The sequence below is a fragment of the Leucoraja erinacea genome, chromosome 19, assembly GCF_028641065.1.
Source record: "Leucoraja erinacea ecotype New England chromosome 19, Leri_hhj_1, whole genome shotgun sequence".
NCBI lineage: Eukaryota > Metazoa > Chordata > Chondrichthyes > Rajiformes > Rajidae > Leucoraja > Leucoraja erinaceus.
In genome coordinates, this window is record NC_073395.1 from 6,018,471 (window position 1) to 6,041,186 (window position 22,716).

At 40.6% G+C, this 22,716-nt stretch overlaps 1 protein-coding gene across 1 annotated transcript in view; it reads left to right on the top strand.

Moving 5' to 3' along the window:
• atxn10 (ataxin 10) overlaps nucleotides 1-22,716 on the top strand; it is a 117,693-nt gene that overhangs the window by 84,479 nt on the left and 10,498 nt on the right. Inside the window, exon 9 of the mRNA XM_055650904.1 lies at nucleotides 11,709-11,772. Within this exon, the coding sequence (XP_055506879.1) occupies nucleotides 11,709-11,772 (64 nt within the window). The remainder of the gene's footprint in view (nucleotides 1-11,708; nucleotides 11,773-22,716) is intronic.

Here is a 22,716-nt window from a genome sequence, read left to right on the forward strand (position 1 = left end):
ATCTTTAATTTCACCATCAATACCACTGTTGTTAGATGAATAACGGATAATGATGAGTCAGAATGCAAGAGAGATTGAAAATATGATTGAATGGTGCCAGAACAACATCCTTGCTCTCAATGTTAGTGAGGTTATTGAGCCTCTGCAGGTGTAGGGTGGAGAGAACACTGACTGGGTGCATCACAGAGTGTGGCAACTGAAACATCTAGGAGGATGAAACATCCAATGAAGGAGACTGCTGAGGGTCGTAGATGCTGCCTGGCCATCACAGGTACTGACCTCCCCATCCTCGAAAGGATCAATAAGTGGCTTCACCTTATAAAGGCAGCCACGTCATCAATGATCTGCACAGCCCTGGCCATGCTCTAATTTTTGCTACTACCACCAGAGAGAAGGTACAGGAGCCAAGAAAACGTGACTTCCAGATTCAAGAACAGCTACCTGCCAGCAACCAACGAGCTCTTGAACATTACGCAATGTCAACTATGGTCCTTTATGAAGAAATGAGGAACTGCAGATGCTGGTTTACAAAAAAAAAGACTCAAAGTGCTGGAGTAACATAGCAGGTCAAGCAACATCTCTGGAGAACCTAGATGGGTGACATTTCAGGTTGAGACCCTTCTTCAGACTTGTATCTTTTATGAACTGAGTCTTTGGTTGCATTATGGACTTTGGTTTTTGTTTGCACTAATGATTACCTAGTATTATGGTTATTACTTTATTGTAGTTTTGATTATTATATATTATCTGAGTGTTATTAAGGTACAGCGAATAAGACTTCCATTGCTCTGTTGTTTGTGCATATGACAATTAAACACTTAACTCTTTTGATCATGAGTTAATTTACTACTTGAGCAAACATTAGAGTACAAGCTTTCCCGGTATTCCCATGCACGGTTATCTAACATAACCCAAAAGCTGCACCAGGTGATGGAGAATAATATTACATTTGGGCTTACATGTGTGCTTCAGGTATATTTAGTTATGAAAGTAATTGGTTATTCTGCAGTTATGTTATGGTGTGATATAAATCCATATATTTATTTTTAGCCCTTTTCTGCCTCTCTGGCTTTCCTGAATCTCATTAAAATGGCTGGAATACAATCCTGATCATGCCCTGGTTATGAAATTGGTTTCTCAATTGCTGCTGCATATTGGTCAGCACCTTGCTGGGATATGTATATTTCTTGAGCCAGGTTTTTCCATTTACTTCAAAATCAATGACATTGACTTTTTGGCATCCTGTTCCAAACAAAACATTTACACAATGACACATTGTGCTTCTGCCTTCCAGTTAGCGGTATCTGAGGCATTTGTGGGCAGACCAGGAGATGTGAGGTAGAAGACCAACTACTTGTTACATGTCGAAGCAAGGAACTGCAGAAGCTGGTTAATACACAAAAGGACTCGGAGTGCTGCAGTAACTCAGCACGTCAGGCAGCATCTCTGGCATCTGTTCTCCAGAGATGCTGTCTGTCCTGCTGAGTTACTCCAGCACTATGTGTCCTACCTTGTTATGTGCATGTGGTCAGTGGGGTTCAGATATACAGTGGTTAAGGTGGGGAGAAGTGATGAAGGGGTTTGAAAGGAAATTTTACTGACTGAGGAGAAGAGTAATTGTTCAATAGGATGGTAGTTTCTGTGCTATTGTATAATTTGCATGATATTCCACACTTGATACCATGACTCTTTAATTGTGAGATGTAAGAAGATATGGGGCTTGTGGAGAACAATGATCTATAGTTACGCAGCCATGTAAATGACATATTTGATCTCTGGAATGTAACTGCACAATTGTGGTCTGAGCATTCAACCCCTTACTATTCTTGAAGCCATGCTGGAGCCCGGCATCAATAAAGTACACTTTATTATGTTCTTTGCAATACATTCTCAAATTGGATAATGCATACCTGACATACTTGGCATTCATCGCCCAGGGGCAGATAACAATGAATGTGTACTTGTCTGCTATTATTATATATTTTTTATTTAACTTGTTCTAGATCGTTGCAAGGGCTGGCTATCTCCATTTTGTAAAGGTGTGGAGTTGAATGGACTACAATCGATGTGCCTGTCAGACCTGGGGAAAGGAACAGGCCATTCAGCCCTTTACCTTTATTTAACCATTCTTTCAGATAATGGCTTCCCAACACCTGCAAATTTACTTGCCTTTATTCCAAGTCCTTGCATGCCTTCCTAAACAAAAGTTATGAAAACTTCAATTGATTTTGCCTCAGCTGCATTTTAAGGCATGAAATTTGAGATTTTCATATTGGGGAACAAAATTACTTCTCTCATCTGATAACTTTAAAATACAGTTAGCATGTGATAGGTAGTGGGATCGATGCCCGCATTCTCCATTGGCTGCAGGTGTTGTGCCGGTCTCTTGCTTGATACACGTATCTGCTGAAGTGCAGAAATGAGGAGAGACGGTGCATCATATCAGGTTTTGCATCAGTGAAGAAATAATGATCTACTATGATTGGAAAGAAGAGAAGAGATATCGAGAAATGGCACGTGATCCTGATATCGTGTGTGAGGGTTGAGGTGAAAACTATCTGTGCCTTGTTCTAGATTTTTCTCTCTCTCTACCAATTAGTTAATTGAAATACAGACCAGGTTTACGCAGCCAGTTGTCATGGTTTAGCGCTTTAAGATTTTCTGTCATTTTGATGAACTGGAGCTCTACCCCCTTCGAGGCCGATATACCTTTCCTAACAGGTGGCCCCATAAACCAAATCCATTTCTCCAGATGGAGTCGGGTCAAGGCATTGTGCTACTGACACATCACATCTGCATGTGTGAATCCCAACTCCCTAGACATGGAGGGAATATTCCTTTTGTCTTTTCGATTGCATTTGAACCTGGCAACCAGCTTAATGATTGAGGTATCTAGATAGCCAAACTCATTTGTCATCATTAATTCTAAAGTATTCCAAATATTAGGAGATCAGAATTAATGATGACAAATGGATTTGAGTATCCACAGATCAAAATCACTCAGCAATTCATGTGTCACATCCCACTCCTCTACAAAATGCAATGCTTTAAGTAAGGATTTATTCCCTATTCTTCGATCTGGAGTTGTGGCCAACCTTTGATCAGATCATTAATGTATAATGGTGAAAAGAGTGTGTAGGAAGGAACTGCAGATGTTGGTTTACACTGAAGATGGACACAAAATGCTGGAATAACTCAGTGGGTCAGACAGTATCTCTGGAGAAAAGAATGGGTGACGTTTTGGGTCAAGACCCTTCTTCGGACACTTCACAAAGACACTTTATTAGGATTTATACGCACACACATCCAAATATACATTAGTGTAGGTAAGTATGATAGTCTGTTTACCACAGGGGAGTTGGAATTTAGAATTTGCCAGCACATGGAAGGGAAGGTGTTGTTGATAGGGTTATATGACGTAGAGAGAAAAGATTCTTGTATGAAGTTTAAATACTAACACGTGTTCTAAGTAACCACTTTTGCTCTAATACCTCCTAAAAGTGCTGAAGGCTGAGCCTTGCATTTTATCGCTGGTTAGAAGAAGTTGATTGTCCCCAATAGTTTTGAGCAATTGATTGAAAGTGCAGAAGTGGTAGTTAACTGAGTACATTGCTGCTGCTTGTGTGTGGATCTGCAGGGAGCAGGGAGGGGTCACATTGGCTCCCTGCTACATCTGTGGTAACTGGTTTACTGAGTCTCTCACTTGGGGGCAGAGCACCACTGGCAGCTGCTGGGTTGTGAAAACAATGATTGACATGTTTATATTGATAAATTGTTTACTGCGTTTTTGTTAAGGTAAAGGACTTTTTCTCCCCCTTGAGCACTGTCTTTGTTTGATAGTACATTGAATATACCTTCCCAGGCGACCACATAATGCACTAAAGCTGACCACCAGGCAGAACACAACATAATCAAAGGGTGAATAGCTTGTATTTTATCTTCATTTGTGGTGATACACCCAGACTAATACTCCTAAATGTGACATACTTCTGAGGGATTAACGAGTGTATTGGTGTTTCATTGTACCATGCTACTACTAAACCTAAACCATTGAACCATGCTACTATCTACATTACAAAAGTGAGCACACCAGTAATTTATTGGTTATAAACCACTTCAGGTCATCCCAATCTTATGAAAGGTCTAAATGTAATCTTTATTTTTGATATCCCGTGTTACTTATTTTAAGGAATGTATTACAATACCATATTCATTTACTTTACAGTGAAGATTATGGGTTTCTATTATTTTGGTAAAGAAGTATATGATAAAATGGAATGAAGGTAAAAGAACTTCACTAACTATCCACATGCTTTGAAAATTTAAATAATTGTATCACAGGTACATGGATGCGAAAGCTTAAGAGACATGTGGGCCAAATGCGAGCAAATGGTACGAGCTTAGATGGAGCATCTTATCAGCATGAATGAGTTGGGCTGAAGGGCCAGCTTCCTTGATGTATGACTCAATCACACTATAGTACTATTCCCAATCCGAGCATTGAGTTTGCAGTATTTGGGATAATGAGGGAAGGTGAGAAAAAGTTGTTTTGCAGAAGGATCAGTCATAAACATGAGTCTGCGTTTGAGCACAATCCAACCTGCAGAGAGAGATGGAGAGAATGCAGTAAAGTCACTAAAAAGACATTTTGTCACCTTTCGTGCAGAGGCCTCATGCAGAGGCCAAATGAATCCAGCACCACAGAGATGAGACCATGAGGGACCCTTGAACAATACACAAAGCGGCATTGTCCTCTGTCCTGAAACTCTGAAATTGTGGATAGGCAGTAAAGTTTCACCTCTGCTTTAACAGCAGTCTGTAGGGAGTTTTAACATATATTTGTTATCTCACTTTCTCATCCACTCCCTACACACTAGCAGCTATTTACAGAGGCCAATTAACCTGCAAACTTGTACATCTTTATGACTAGAGAAGCACATCTCTTAAATTGTAACGGTGTAGAATCTTGTAATGCCCTCTTTTAGATCCAAAAGCATTTTCTGTGGTAAATTGGAAATTTTATTCCCATTATTTTTCTTTCTGTATTTCCAAAATGCATTTTCAAGAACTGGCATGCCACTTCACTACACCTGGGGCCGCAGAGGTTTTCATGCTGTGCACACTATAAATTGAACCTTTAGTGATTCTATCTCTTAGTGATTCTATCTATCTGTGAAATTATCTCTCAGCAAGATTATCTCTTAGTGAGATTTTCTTGGCTCTTATGTATAACATGCAATCAAATTAATCAAACACAAAGGTAAAACGTAATCATGAATGCTGATTTTGCTTGGGAGATCTCATTTGAGCATCCGTGGAAACTTCAGTCCATCATTTTTGTGGAATCCGTTAACATTGGTGTTTTGAAGCTGTTGCTTTGACCATAATGAGAAAGGTTCCGTGCAAAAACTGTGAATGTCTCCAATGTGTTACATTCAACAAAGAAAATGTTGCTTCCAACTTGCAGTGTGTGCTTGCTGGTATTTACCATGCCAGGGACAAGCTAGGATTAGTAAATATTACACAAACAAGGACTGCAACAAGGATTGTAATAGTTGACCTCTGGGTCAGCGCAAGACCTTAAAAATGAGCATGCTTTTACGCACTGTATCTTTCACCTAGCAACCATTAAATGCAAAAGTGAAACAATGAAATAAACATCCTGTTTTCCCACATACTGAGAACAATCTGACTGGAAAGGATGATTGAAAAATTCATCATCCCAGTCATTCTTGCTCATCTTTAGTAATCTAGCTGTAGAAAACCACCAGCCATAGTTGAAGAATCAAAATGCAGCCTGTAGATCAATGGGTTAAATGTAGAGGTAGCCATACCATGGTTGATCTGTAATAACTAACCCAAATGATAAATGTACAAATCTTCAAGTGCTGCTTTCAATATTTTCTCAGAATACAAAATAAATTCAGCATGTATCCAATAACTCTTACCAACTTTTCCGGATGTACCAGAGAAAGTATCCTATCTAGATGTATCAGCTTGGTATGGCAACTGTTCTGTGCAAGGGCACATGAAATTGCAAAGAGTCATGAACACAGCCCAGTACATTATGCAAGCCAGTTTCCCACCCCCACCCTATTGTTACACTACGCTTCATGCTGCCTTGGGAAACCAGCCAACATAATTGGGTATCACACACCACAGCATCTCTCTTCTCCTCTCTCCCATCAGGCAGAAGATATAAAAGTGTGAAAGCACATAGCACCAGACTCAAGAGATGCCTCTTCCTTTCTGCTTCCTCTCGTAAGCTAAGGATGATTTTTCTGATCTACCTCATTACAGCCCTTGTACTTTTCAATCTGAACTTTCTCTGTAACTAACACTATATTTTGCATTGTTAATTTTCTCTTTTACACAATACACAATACACAATCCAATTTATTTGTCACTTGAACCTCATAGAGGCTCAAATGAAATGTTGTTTCTGCAGTCATACACACATGGAAAAAAAAGACCCAAGACACAACACAATTTATACAGACATCCATCCCAGCGCATCTCCTCCTCGCTGTGATGGAAGGCAAAAAAAATTATCTCTCCCCTGCACTTCCCATTCCCCATGCGCTACTTAACAACTTGTGTATGTTATGATTTGCCTGAATAGCAGGTAAAACGCTGTATTTTGGTTTGTGTGACAATAACAAACCAATAACAATAATGGCAACATGTGCTCCAAGAGAAAAAATGTAGAGTGAAATTGGGGAAAGGATTTAGGTGGAGGTTGAAAAGTCATCTAGAATTTCACAATAGTACCTTTTTTTAATAGAACAAAAGGATGTTTTTTTAAGAAATGAGTTGAATCCTATATATTAAATATCACCATGAGAACCAAAGGATACCTTGTCATGTGTCGAGAATGGTGACTGTCCAAAAAAAGCTGAATTACAGACACTCCCCGATTTATGCAGTAGTGAATTTACACAAACTCGCACTTACGTAAACAATTCTGTACGCAGTCCCTAGTGCAATCAAGGCAGTTTGTAATTTCCACTATGATCACTCAAGTTTACATTGTAAACAAGTCGGCAATGGCAGGCAGCAGTGCTTATCCAGAAGGCCACATACTGCAGAAAGTGCCTCGGATGCATCTTGACGCTGCTGATTAATACTCTCAGTGATGGACTGAAAGTATGGAGTAACTCAGCAGGCCAGGTAGCACCTCTGGAGAACATGGACAGGCGACATTTCTGGTCGAGACCCTTCTGCAGACTCAGTGATTTATTTTAGACAAGAGATGGGGATGGTGATTTCGCTTTACGTAAAATCTGACGGTTCACGGAATGTAACCCTCACAAAAGTCGGGGAGTGCATGTACCATATATCAGTGTATTGATAAACAGTTACAAAGATTAGTGAAGGTAGCAAAATATAGGTTGTCAAAACTGATGTAGACACAAAGCACTAGAGTAACTCAGCGGGTCAGGGAGCATTCCTGGAGAACATGAATTGGTGATGTTTTGGGTCGGGACCCTTCTTCAGAATGAACGTAGGGGGAGTCGGAAAGCTGGAAGAGAAATGGGTCAGGATTCGATTCCATAAAAGTCGAATCCATATTTCTAATTGTCGAAACTGATGCTGGATATTGCAGTGGGTGCAATGAGTTGATGAGCTTGTTCAAAAGAAAAATCTTTAAAGGAGGTGGTGTCAATCTCTGGGCAAGGTGAAATGTAGAACAAAGGAGTTGGAAGTTAATCTGTTGATCTTCTATGAGAGAGAATTGGAAGAAATACATGATTACTCTAAATATAATTTATTGCAAAAGCTATGCAAGATAGTTTAGATCTTTTGAATTTTCATGCGGGATTTTATGTATCTGCTCGTGAAAATTCACCTCTATACTGACAAACTTACTGACTATTTTAATATTGTCATATGTTCCAAGCACAAGTTCTAATTAATTCTATCATATTCTATGTTTCTGTCCAACACTACATCACAATCACAGGTCTGTAAATTCAGATGTGCCATCAGTGCACAAGCTTCCATATCAAAATGAATGCATTCTAACTGCACTCCAAAGCATTTTGAACTATTAACATTTTAAGCTCACAATGTACTTTGTGAGATCAGTCTGCCTCAGTTATAACATAGCCACCCTTCAGCATTTGGTGAAAAGGATTCTGTTGTGACATAATTTGAGCAATACATCTGCTTCTTACAGCTCAGTTGTTGAAAAACCTTGCTTTGAGGCTGCTGTGGCATTGTCATTGGCCATTAGCTATTTTCTATTATCCTCATGAATTCTGAGTTTGGAAGCATTTGGGATCCTCAGCTTACTCTCGGGAAAGTGTAGAAGTTGCTTTCATCCAAGAGGCTGTCAACAAACCATGTCAACTGCTGGAGATACTTCTGGTGTAACTCTTGAAATAATGTTAGTATACAACTGCTTTTCTGTGCCCTTCCTCCTAGTTCTTGATTCCCCTAAACTGGGGAAAAAACTCTGTGCGTTCACCCTTACTGTTTGCATTATGATTTTATACACTTCTATAAGACCATCCCATAAAAGCTAGTTGCTCACCAGCATGCCATCATTACCAGTGGAAGACGATACCACTCATAGGGTGTACATTGTTCATGAATATCCAAAGGAATCATAGACACATCTTGGCATCTTGGCATTTTCCAGTATCTGCAGTTTTTTTCTTGATTTTTCATTAATTACATGAACAAGATTCATGGCTCATATCAAGACCCGCGGGCAGATATGGAACTAGGCACACCTCCAGAGGTATCATTCAGTTTACCATGAGGAGATTTGGATCTCTTGCTCTAGTATTTTGATTTGGACGGTTCTGAAGGAGATCGGCAAACACCCTCATATAAAAAAATAAGTCTACTTCATCTGGGTCATTTTGGTCAACTAATGCCCCTGTCCCATTTAGGAAACCTGAACGGAAACCTCTGGAGACTTTGCGCCCCACCCAAGGTTTCCGTGCGGTTCCCGCAGGTTGCAGGTGGTTGCCGGAGGTTGCAGGTAGTGGAAGCAGGTAGGGAGACTGATAAAAACCTCCGGGAACCGCACGGAAACCTTGGGTGGGGCGCAAAGTCTCCAGAGGTTTGCGTTCAGGTTTCCTAAGTGGGACAGGGGCATAAAGCTCCAGCCCCACTACCAACTGGTTTGAACAAAGTGGAACGGTCTGATCTCCACAACGTCCTCCAAGCCCTGAGTTCATCTGGTTAATGAATATCCACCCTTCCTGTCCATACAAACTTCCACCCAATTATCACCTCCTCCCTGGCAGTAACCATCTGGCCTCAACTAACCACAACCGACTATAAATCAGCAATGTGTGTCACCTGTTGGAGTCGGAATTATAGTGTTGTATTAGAAAACGCAACCAGAAAGGTTCTTTGTTTCAACAATTCAGATTTGAACATCATTTAGTTGGAACAATCGATCCTGATGTCTTGAATACGATCCAAAGACTCCTGGGATTTGCAGGTTAATAGGTGTCTGTAAATCGCCTCTAGTTTGCAGGAAACTGATGGGAATGTGGGATAATGTAGGAGGAGTGCAAATGGGTTACTTGGTCGGCTGACAGACCTATTTCCATGCTGTATCTTTAAATCAATCAATCATTCTGTCCCAGTGCTCCTAACGGCCAACTTCTTAGTTTGGATTGGATTAAATAGAATTGAATGGACTGCTTATGTGATCACATTTTAGAAAGGGCTTAGATACAATTTACCATATATTATGATTGGCATCAACGATTTCCAATAATTTAAGCACTGCAAACTATTTACCCATTTCTCTAAGAAAGGTACGTCAAAAACTTCATAACCTGTAACCTGACAAAAAAAGCTTATAGGTTGCACACCAATAATTATTTTTGACCCTTGCAATGGACTTAGTTGTTGCACTCATTTTAAAAATGATCAGATATCTAGTTGTGTGTTTATTAGATTTTTTACTAGAATGACAGTAGCCTGTGAAATTAAAACATGATTTTATTTGTCCTTGATTATGAATATATTCTTGTATTTTCAAGAGAGGCAAGGGTGTTTAATTGTCATATGTACCGAAAATGGAAAAGTGAAATTCTTACCTGCAGCAGCATAACATGTCTGTAAACACAATGCTCAGAGATATCACAATGAATTAAAAGTTAAAAAAATTAAAACAAAATTGCATAGGAACCCACCAAAGTTATGTGAGAGATGACATTGTTTTAATTGCATGTTCTCTTACTTAAAACAGAAAGGATCCAATCTTTATTTTTCGCTCCTCCTCATTGCAAAACGCACCTTCCTCCAATAGGCATTTAAGATGGAGAATACTTGGATGTCAGACTGGTCACCGGCAGCAGTAATGCAATGCTTGTCTGGCCTCTGTGGTGACTACTTCTGTGATAATTCCTTCCCCCCACTGAGCAATGCTGACCTTCCTCTTGGTGCCACCCTGTGCAGCTCTGATAAGGTCAGGAACTCAGCAGGAGAGGTGAATCAACTTGCACTGCTTTCCTTTCTGGTCGATACTGTGCCAATCTGATGTTTACTTGGGCAACAATTTTCACATTGCTATGTTTTAATGGGAGGAAAAAGAATTTAGATTAAACCAATCTATCCTGCATGAGCTTGTCATTCACTTGCAGCTGTATTTTTATTTTGATTAACCTTTTTGTTAATGTACTCCGTTTCATCACTCTCAACTGCTTTTGCAGACAATGTCAAAGTCCATAGGTGTAGTGACTTGCAACTTCTTGTTGAGACTTCAACAAAACGAAGCCACTGTGTATAAAGCAGACAGGCAGATGATTAATAACATCGGTCATAATTATGCTTTACATAAAATTCTCCTTCAAGGCATGGTTCGGCACACAGTCCTGTTTTAATAACTAATGGCATCTCTAGATTAATGCGATAGTAGGTGCTGCACTCAATGATTTGTACCTGAGCTTCAAGCTCACTATTTACACAAAATAGTTATAAAATATGTAAAGTGAGCCTTGCATGAACATTATTTTGAGCTTTTGCATCAAGTCACATCAATTCCAAATGAAAATTTTAGTTTAAGAGATATGCCTTCTCTTAAGTATCTCTATCCGTACCTTCTCTTAAGTCTGCAAACTCCCCCTCCCCCCCCCCTCCCCCCCCCCCCGGAAGATTATTGCTTAGATTTGTTTGAATTGCAGTTGTTTTTAAACTTGAAATAGGCTCGTTTTTTACTCTGTTTCCTCCCTCCAAATGTTAATTTTCAACAACCGACTGCATGAACATGCTGCTGTGTGCAACGTGTGGCATATATTTGTACCTGAAGTTGCCTTGTCTGGTTGACTGCCAAAATGTGATTGAGGTGCTTAGCAGAGGGCAGCGCTTGCTTCCTAGCCCCCAGGTCAATCGGGAGAATTGAGTGAGAATTCTTTTTTTTTTTTTTTTTTTTTTTGCTGTACAAGTCTGTGCAACGGGTGTTAAAATGTCAATGTGATGGGCTGTCATCCCTGCAAGGGAGGGACGGAAAAGAGCAAGTACTGATCAATAAGCCCCTGGCCAGAGCAGAGATGACTGAGATCAGGGGTAATAGGTTACCTGCCTGCTTACTCACCCCAGGATGGCATTTCCACAACTTTTTTAGGAAGGGGAGAAGAGAATAAATGGAAAGTTCATACAAGACCTGACCTGTTGCTCAGCGCACGTGGAATTTTGGGGCACACTAAGCTTGAATGTAATGTTTTTTATATTCTTTCCAGGTTCGGGAATTGGGTGGCATTCCTCTCATTCTGGATAACTGTAACATCGATGACCATAACCCTTGTATCCTTTTCTAAAGTACCTTCTACTTTTGATATTTTATGAAAAGATCTTCAGCATCCCTTCAGCTAAGTATTGTTGTTCATGTCTCCCTCTGTTAAAAAGGGAAGTTGCTATTTCAGTATTTAATGTTTTGCCTGCTTACATTTAACCAAGATAAATGGTTAAGAAATATAACACCAATAGATTTTGGGTATACTTACATAAAATCAAAAGGTGTCCTTTCTTCGTATCAGTGGATCAACATTTTGGTGAAATTTCTTGAAAGCCAAAGAGACATCATGGAAGCCTGCCTTTTCTTACTTGTTGGAAGCCATTGGTCTTGTGTTTACAATCTGGGTACAGGGTGCCATGTTAGATGGATTGATTTATGCTTAAAACTAGAGCAAACTGCTGGTAGAGCTGCTGCCTTGTGGCGCCAGAGACCTGGGCTCGATCCTGACCTCAGGTGCTGCCTGTCGGGAGTTTGCTCATTCTCTCTGCGACCATGTGGGTTTCGACTGGGTGCACCAGTTTTCCCCCACATATCAAAGATGTGTGGGTTTGTAGATTAATGGCCCCTATAAAATTGCTCCTCATGTTACGAATGGATAAGAAAGTCATATACCACAGAAACAAGCCATTTCAGCCCAACTTGTCCAAGCCAACCAAGATGCTTAGTGTATTTACATGTTAAATTAGAGGAGAGGATCCTCGTATGAAGAAGGGTCCTGAACCGAAGCGTCACCTTTACATTCTCACCGCAGATGCTGCCTGACCTGTTGAGTTATTCCAGTACTTTTACTCTAGATTTCAGCATCTGCAGTCCTTGTGTCTCAATTTAGCCTGCTTCCCTTGCCTCAAAGTCCCACTCTCACTGGATCCTGGGTACTAAGCACAAATCAAACCAAAAAATCTGAAAATGTTCTGACACAAGGTTAATGATGGAGACACTGATTTGGTTTTGGTTTCTACAAGTACAGTTTGCACTATTCCTTTTAGCATTTACCGTATGTTTTATTTCAGCTTTCCATCATCTGCAGTATTTGCTTGTTGATTCTATTTACTGAGCGCTTTGTACATCTTGTTTTAGTTTAGTTTATTTTAGAGATGCAGTGTGGAAACAGGCCCTTTGGCCCGCTGAGTCCACGCCGACCAGCGATCACCTGTGCACGAGTTCTATCCTACACGCTAGGGACAACTTACAGAAGCCAATCAAGCTACAAACCCGCAGGTCTTTGCGGGAGGAAACCGAAGCACCTAGAAAAAACCCACACAGTTACAGGGAGAACGTGCAAACTGCATACAGACCGCCCCCATAGTTAGTATTGAACCCGGGTCTCAGGCGCTGTAAGGCAACAACTCTACCCCCTGCACCACTGTGCTGCTTAACTTTAACTTTAACTTTAAAAGGGTTGCTTGTGGAAGATGAGTGAATACGTAGGAGCAGGACTAGTGGAAATGGGATAGGATGGTAAAAGTTTTTCTTTCTATTATTTGTGCTTGACTAGCTCCAGTATTTTCACCTCGTGGACCTCGCGTTGTGGAGAAGTTCCCGTAAATCAGCTTGGCTTGAGAAAGGGGAGTGAACTGATCTCAAAGCTCTTCATCCATTTGATTATCTGTGAGCTTGTCAATTTACTGCTGTTATCTCTATTGTCTGGATTGCCTCGTATGTTTTAAGAATGCCTCGGGGATGAGGTTGGGGGTTAAAGAGAGAGAATTGTTGTGAATCAAAGTTTAATTAAAGGCCAGGACATTGCTGGCCAAGAGGTATAATTTGGTTTAAAGAAAATAAAAAGCTAAATTGAGATGTCTGAAAACAACCTCCAAGTATAAAGGCTTTGTTTTATTGTAGGATTTAGCAGAGACAATACTTAAACAATTTAGAAGGTTTTTTTTTAAATGTAGAAATATTGAAATATATATGACCAAAAACACACCTAATTTTACTCCTTCTAAACTGGCTGGACAGTGTTTAGATGGTTTGTACAGATGTTAGTATAATTTTGAGGGTTGTTTTTGCTTATGTTCTCTGCTGTATTCAGTGGTTTGATTGTGTGGTTAAATGGGAGAAGGAATGATTAACCAATAACGGTGATTGAGACACCCAGGTAACCGTTTGCAGACAACTAAATTGCTTTTGATTAGAGATGGGAGCAATCCAATTATTCCGAGTATTTCAACATCAGAGGGACTGAGAACAAAGAAGAAATTAAGTAAACTAAATTAAATGAAAACTAAATTGATGCAGAGAATATTGAACTACTTTAGGTTGCTTTATGTTTTAATTTTTTTCAATGGATTTTTTTTATTTTAGTTTAGTTTAGAGATACAGCATGGGTACAGACCCTTTGGCCCACCGAGTCCATGCCGGCCAGCGATCACCTGTACACTAGTTCTATCCTACACGCTAAGGACAATTTACAGAAGCCAATTAACCTACAAACTTGCACGCCTTTGAAGTGTGGGGGGAAACCTGAGCACCCGAAGAAAACCCACACGGTCACAAGGAGAACATATACAATCTGTACAGACAGCATCTGTAGTCAGGATTGAACCCAGGCCTCTGGCACTTTAAGGCAGTAACTCTACCGCTGTGCCACTGTTATTAAACTCTCCCTATAAAATGTAAATTAATTGAAATGAGGGGTTGTATTAAAACTATTCTCAACTGGCAATCTTTTAGTGCTACCCAGCTATTTAGCTGCTGCACAGAATCAAGTCGAATTTATTGTCATGTGCATTAGTAGGAGTAGCAGGTGCAATGAAAATCGTGCTTGCAGCAGCAGCATCATCAGCACACAGACTCAGACCACTAAATTATACATCAATTCTACAAGGCACGGTAAAGAGATAAATAGAGCAAAAGCACACAATTAGAAAAGAAGTTCATGGTAGTGCAAGAGGTGGTCCATAGTGTCATCAGAATGTGCAGGTTTATTCAAGAACCTGATAGTGTAGGAAAGTAGCTGTTCCTGAACCCAGTAGGTGGGACTTCAGGCTTCTGTACCACCTGTCTGACTGTAGCAGTGAGAAGAATGTATGGCCCAGATGGTGAGGATCATTGATTTTTTTTTTAGTTTAGTTTAGAGATACAGCACGGAAACAGGCCCTTTGGCCCACCGGGTCCCTGCCGACCAGCAATCCCCACACACTAAAAATATCCTAGGGATATTTTTTTACATTGTTACAAAGCCAATTAACATACAAACCGGTACGTTTATGTAGGGTGGAAGGAAACCGAAGATCTCTGAGAAAACCCATGCAGGTCACGGGGAGAGCGTACAAACTCCGTACAGATAAGCACCCGCAGTCTGGATCGAACCCGGGTCTCCGGCGCTGCATATGCTGTAAGGCAGCAACTCTACCGCTGCGCCACCATGACAGTGATATATGCCTCCTTCTTGAGGCTGTACCTCATGTTGATTCTGTCGGTGGCAGAGAGTACTATGGCCGTGATTATCTGTGATGGCTGAGTTTCTCACTCCCCACAGCCTCTTGCATTCCTGTGTGTTGGAATTACTGTACCAGGCCATGATGCAACCAGTCAGGATGTCTGCAACTGTTGGTCTACATCTTTGACTGAATACCTGATGACCCATGTGGTGCCGCATGTAATTTCCATCTTATATAGATTGTAAAGAGGCCACATTAGTGGCTGTTCAAGATGAACAGATATTCTGTTCAAGATTCAGTTAACTGCTAACAATCTTTCCTAACAAATAAGTTAGCAGCACATCGTATATGTTTCCTTCATCCTCCTCATCACTGAGAACTCCTGTACCTGCTGTACCATTCCTACTCTGAAATGTTATGTTCCACTGAAACTGAACCTGAGTTCTCTAGATGTTGCAGCATGCAGGAAAATGTATCTGATTCTGCAGGAGATGCTTACACATCTAAAAATATATTATTTAAAGGCTGTTAACTGTAGTATTTTGCTTTTTTAACCCCAACCCTACCCCCCTCCAAATGTTTACTTAGTCGGGTATCTTGACCGAATGTATTGAAGTCTGCTACATCTGAAAAGTTTAAATTGCATTTTGTATTTATATTCATTCAGCATACATTCTGACCAACATCACCATATCACTTAACATTTTGGTGTTTCTTCCCGAGTTCATGTAGTGTTTACAATTTTTTACTTAAAATACATTTTAAGAGTTGTGTAGATGATGTGAGAATTGAAGTTCTAATGAAGCAGCTCAGGATGTAAATAATATCAAGTAAATATACTGATTTTGTAGACAAGGAACTGCAAATGGTTTACAAAAAAAGACACAAAATGCTGGAGTAACTCAGCAGGTCAGGCAGCATCTCTGGAGAACATGTATAGGTGTTTGTTTGGGTCAAGTCCCTTCTTCTGACTCTTAATTTTGCCTGTTTTCCACATTCAACAGCAGAAATGTTCACAATCTCTATATACACCCTGGAACTTAAATTTGTGGAAAGTTAGTTTTAATTTACTTTAATATGCAATTTCATTTGAGCTAGATGGTGTCTCTATCACATTCCATTCATGCAATGTTCTTAAACAAAATTAGTTGGCTGAGAGCAAATTTGCCAATTGTTATGGCAATCTTGCAGATTGTCAAAAGCCCCGCTACTGCAAGAATACATCACCTAAACGTTGTAAATGGCAAGAATTGGAGCTAGCCAGCCCAAGAGCAATTTGAAGGGTTTGCTTCAAGAGATGTTTTTGCCCAAATACCGGAACTGATTTCTTGAGGAGCTGACCGAGGTTGCCTTTACAGAGTGTGAAGTGCCTTCTAAAAGGTAATGGACTGGAACTGAATAGGCTCGTACTGTAATAACAGTGCTTGTGAATAGAAATCTTTACACAACAAAAGCATCAATGCGATTTACACTTCTAAAAAGATGAACCGTAAAGTCAGACTTTAACAGCTCTCTGCCATTTGCTGCTGTTTACAGCCAGGAAACAAAGACTCGCTGGAGAAAAGAAGCCAAAGTTCACTGCTGAATTGATTCTAATGAGGTTTCATGCAGATTAGCAACTGACTGAGCTGAATTGAAATAAGAGGTTGGACTTTTAGCCAAAGAAAGTAATGATTAAGAAACTTATTCTTGGTTAATTTTGAACAAATAGGCGCCGTCGAGTATGGCTGCCCTGCCTGCAGCTGTTCGTCCTTTCAAACTTAGTGGGGGGTGGGGGGGGAAGGGGGAAACTGTTTTTCTCAGTCCCTACCTGGTCGGAGATGTGGCTTTCCTCCGAGCCGCATTTTCGCCCCCTCCTTGCGGCCTGCCAACAGGACTGCAGCGGCGTTTCCTGCCGGGACCTGCCAGAACTTCAGCTTCAGCGGTGGCACAGCGCTGAAGCAATACCGTGGAGCGGGCGATGCCTTACTGAGAGTCGCCATGTGGTAAGCTCCGGAGTGCTGTGACCACCGACTCCAACATCGCAGAGCTGTCGTTGCGGAGCGTACAGCCGCGGGCGGTGCTGACTTTTAAACACCACAGAGCCTGGTATCTCTCGCCGAGATCGCCAGTGTTGGGGCTCCGACCAGTGCTGCCTGTGGACTACAGGAGTCGTGGTCTCTGGTAGGAAGCGGCCGTTCCAGACACTCCAAACCGCTGAGTGTTCTTCCGACATCGGAGCTCCATCATCCGGCGAGAGGGCCTGAAACATTGGACCGCCGTTGCGGCGACTGCGGAGGCCTCAATAGGCCCGACTATGGGTGAACAAGAGGAAGTGGATTGGACTTTGCTGCCTTCCCTCGCAGTGGGAACCATTGTGGGGGGATGTTTTTACGTTTAATGTTAAATTCTTTATTGTTGTGTTTATTTTATTGGTGTTCTGCAATGGCAATTCAAATTTCACTATACCAATTGGTGTATGTGACAATAAATGTCCTTTGTCCTTTTTGTACTTTGACTGTGAATAAATGAATGAGTCAGTGAGACAGTAAACGTGTCTTTGGTGTATATGAATTCAGATGTCAGTAAGCAAAGTAATCTCTGATTGTCCTCATTGGATCTCTTGCAGTAGACGTGAAGATGTGCGAATTTTCAATAACTTGTATTGCAGAGAGGGGTTTGAGAACAATTGTAATATTCACGTCAAGTAAGGTTCAAGTGGGGGGGGGGGGGGGGCTAATCGAGAATGGTTGAATGGAGTGCAGGTTGAACAGAGTCCCAAATCTTGGAATTTGGTGACTGTGGAACTTTGGTGTAGAGGGGAAGATAGGGTTATTTTCGTATGCTCAGTACTTGAAGTGGTTCATGTTAGCTTCGGGTTGAAACATAGAAAATAGGTGCAGGAGTAGGCCATTCGGCTCTTCGAGCCAGCACCACCATTCAATATGATCATGGCTGATCATTCAAAATCAGTAACCCGTTCCAGCTTTTCCCCCATATCCCTTGATTCCGTTAGCCCAAATTGCTAAATTTGAATGTCTCTTGAAAACATCCAGGGAATTGGCCTCCACTACTTTATGTGGTTGTATTTAAGCTAAGTGTAGTGTTAATTGTAAGAAGTGTGGAGTTTCATTTAAAGTTTACAAAAGATTTCGAGGGTGATTTAAAGTAGTATTGACTTGTTTATTTTAAAAGATAAACCAATTAGATAATAATTAGCTATTTATCAAGTAAAAATAAATTTAAACTATTTCAACATACAAATCAACTTTATATTAGGAGATTTTTCAGCAGCTGCAGCCTGTGGAAGTTGAAGGAGATTGGTGAGTTCTTCAGCATTCACGTCTGCAGTAAATAACTTTTTTAGAACAGTGCAGGTAGTTCCGCTATAACACAGGTTTCCATTACACAATTTCAATATAACCTGGATGATGAAATAGAGGAACACTATCGCATTTTGCTGGCCGATTTATGGTTCCAACCATTATGGTTATTAATTTGTTGTATTTTGTATTATTATAATTTATTTGTATGTTATGGTGCAGCGAGTAAGAATATAATTGTCAGTACATGTGACAATTAAACACTCTTCATCTCTCGATCTTGATCTCTTATGATTCTTGATTTGGAAAAGCTGGTTGTCAGGAGGTCAGTACTTTCAGGCCAAATCCTTCATTTTGTGTCAATGTGTCTCAATTCTCTATACGACGGCACTTTGTTCAGGTTTTGAATATTACTCCTTTAACTAGGAGCAACAGATAAGTCAAGTCGAATTTATTCGGATATGTACATTTATGGTGAGGTACAGGACAATGGAAATCTTGCAACAGCAGCACGGACACATAGACTCAGAGAACACACTAAAACATATTTGTTTCAAGAAATAGCTTGCAAAGAAAAGCAAGCAATTGGTGTAAAACACATTGAGAAAAACTAGCCTCTGTTCATGTAAGAGGCAGTCCGTAATGTTCCGTTGTTGAGGTAGGATCAGGGTTTTGTGGGTCGGTTTAATCGCCTGGTGGTTGTAGGAAAATAACAGTTCCTGAACCTGGTGTTGTGTGGATTCACACTGGTTGATGGTAGCAACGAGAAGAGGACGTGTTCCTGATGGTGGAAATCCCTCTTTGAGGCTGCACCTCTTGTATATGCATTCGATGGTTGGGGAGTGCGGTGCCTGTGATGGACCGGGCAGAGTCCACCAATCTATGCAGTGTATGTTTTCTATGGAGTCTGAGGAAGAGTCCCGGCCCAAAACTTCCTTCAGTTTTCCTGCAGTTCATTTGAATTTATTTAATTGTATTTTCACTGATCTCTGGTGTTTTAAAGTGTCGATTTTTTCTAATTTTTACATGTTTGTGAGTATCGGGAATTTCACCTATTCGTCCTCTTTGATGTAATGCCAGCAGCTCAATGTCTGGCTGTGGTTAAAATAGATAGCAGAGCTTGCTATTCATGGCCAGAATGCCCTGTGGTGCCAATCACTCGGAGCCAGCTTCAAGTATCAAGTTACCACTGGAAATCTGCTTGGACGAAAGCCTAATTAGTGGCGAGGTGCTAGCACAGTTTGCCGCTCCCAGGAAATTTTAGGCCTGCAAGGAAATGTCCAATTTCCAGATTTTACACGAAAACAGTGTTTAAGCCTTGAAAAATGGTGTGGTGTTTATTCTTACTTGGGATAGTTAGCTCATTGGCAAGACCAGCATGTAATATCCATACGCTATTGGCCTTGAGAAATGGATTACAAACTGCCTCTCGAGCCTCTGCTGTGCATGTAATGAAGGTTGCTCTCATTGTGCTGCTGTACTGGACCCAGCAGTAATGAGGGAGTTGCATTTTCCGGTAAGATTGGTGTGTAAATTGGATGAGAAATTGGAAGGTGGTGGGTCTATGGAATGAATTGTCAGAGGAGGTAGTTGAAGCAGGTGCAATAACAACATTTAAAAGACACTTGGACATGTACATGGATAGGAAATGGTTAGTGGGATATAGGACAAATGCAGGTAGGTGGGGCCTGCTTAGATGAGACATCACGATCGGCATAGACAAGTTGGGTTGAAGGGTATGTTTCCGTGCTGTACAAATCCATGACTCCATAATTCGAATGTGGTGATGTTCCCTTGTACCTGCAGGCCTTATTTTTGGAGATGTTGGGAGTCTGCAGGATATGGAGTGCAGTCAGAGAAGCCTTGGTGTGTTGTTGCACATGATGATGCTGCATTGTATGCATTGCACCGTGGCAAAGGGGTGAATCTTTAGCAGACCACTGATCATACACACTGCTCCACATCCGTCCTGCAATCCTCATCTTCCATCATTGCAGGTAAGGTCTAGTTACTGGAATTCCTCACTTAATTTCTTCCTACCATCATGAAGAAGGTACAGGAACTTGAAAATGACGACCACCAGGTTGAACAACAGCTTCTCCCCAACAACCATCAGGTTCTTAAACCCTGCAGAAGGATCTCGACCCAAAACGTCACCAATTCCTTCTCTCCAGAGATGCTGCCTGGAGATGCTCATCCCACTGAGTTACTCCAGCTTTTTGTGTCTATCTTTGGTTTAAACCAGCATCTATCTTTGGTTTAAACCAGCATCTGCTTCTCATACAACATTAACCTCAGCAGCTATGAACCTCTATGGACTGACTGTCTTGGGTTGTACTATGGTTTTTTGCACTAGTATTATGGTTATTAATTAATTATTATTTTTAAAGAAATGTGCAATCCATGTGCATTGCATTGAAGGCCCGGTAAAGCTACTGCCAGTAAGAATTTCATAGTTATTAACACAATTAACCACCCTTGACTCTTAAACCTTTGTCCTCTAATACTTTCCTTTTAAAACAAATCATTCCATTAAGTTAATGTTTTAATTAGAATATTTATCTCTAGTTTTTTTTTTAATGGAACCAAACAGATATAATTAGAGACAAAAGAGAAAATGTCTGGTGTAAAAGGCGCTGATAATTCTGGGATATTGCTTGGATCAAGTCCAAGCCCAGGATTCTGAGATGGGCTGAGGCCCTTCAGTGAAATTTTAATAAAGATAAGGGCTCAAAAAACAACCAGATAAATGTAATAAAAGATTTTGAATGCTTCCATCGACTCACCCATAAAATATAACAGTGAAATGTTACCATGCTCGAATAACTCAGTGGGACAAGCGCTCTGACCCACTGAGTTACTCCAGCATTTTGTGTCTATCTTCGGTGTAAACCAGCATCTGCAGTTCCTTCCTACACAAATGTTACCATGCTTTGTTTTTCTTATGGAAAAGTGTCCAGGGAATCAGTTTTAAAGTTAAATTAATGAGATAAAAATGCAAGGTAATGAACAAGTTGTTTCTCTGGATGCGAACTGTTTGCCGTGCACAAACATGGAGTGAACAAAATCTCGATACTCTTCATCACATCTCTGTTCTGAATTCCACAAGTAGATGGAAATTGTGACTTGTAATTTGAGTTGCATATTTTTTGATAAGAAAACACAATTCAGCATTTGCTTCATTCTGATGAAGTAAGCTATGTTTATTTGTGGAACTGATCTAAGCAGCACTCTTCCATGGAACATGTCTGTGAAGCTACAGAGCTGCTCATCCTTTTAAGTGCTTATATAATTTCAACAGGTTTGTTTCTTCATTTCATGATCTCAGTAGATTTTAAAAAAAATAGCATTTTAGAGTATAAGATATAATACTAAATATAGTATATAAACATAATATTTATAAATATAATATTGTACTATGTATTGGTCATCACATTGTGGCGCGCCAGATTATGCACAAATATTGATGTCAAATACCAAATGGTTTCTTGATGATGCTAAACTTTCTGGTTTACCACGCATTCTTCTGGTATACTGGATTGTTTAGTGAATATGATATTACTCAGTTCATGACTGTCTTTAGATTTTGACTTTAGAGATACAGCGTGGAAACAGGCCCTTCGGCCCATGGAGACCACACCTACCAACGATCACCTCATACACTAGCACTATCCTACATACCAGGGGTAATTTACAATTTACAGAAGCCAATTAACCTACAAACCTGTACATCATTGGAATGTGAGTGGAAACCGGAGCACCCGGAGAAAACCCACAAGGTCACAGGGATAACGTACAAACTCCATACAGACAGCACCTGTAGTCAAGATCGAAACCGGATCTCTTGCACTGTAAGTTAGCAAACTCTACCGCACCACTGTTCCTCCCTGTCATTGATAGATAACATGATTAGGTCAGTAAACTGGTCATACAATTAGGGTGTTATAGTGGTGCAGCTGGTAGAGCTGATGTCTCACAGCGCCAGAGTTCTAGGTTTGGATCCTGACCTGTTTGTGTGGAATTTGCACACATAGACAGCACTCCGTGACTGTGTGGGTTTCCTTCGGGTGCCGTGGTTTCCTTCCACATCCCAAAGACATGCGGGTTTGTAGATTAATTGGACTCAGTACATTGCTCCCAGTGTGTAGGGAGTGGATGAGAAAATGGCATAACGTAGAATTTGTGATTGATGGTCGGTGTGGACTCGGTAGGCTAAAGGGCCTGTTTCCAAGTTTTGTAAATATAGTCAACCAAAAACAAACTTGTA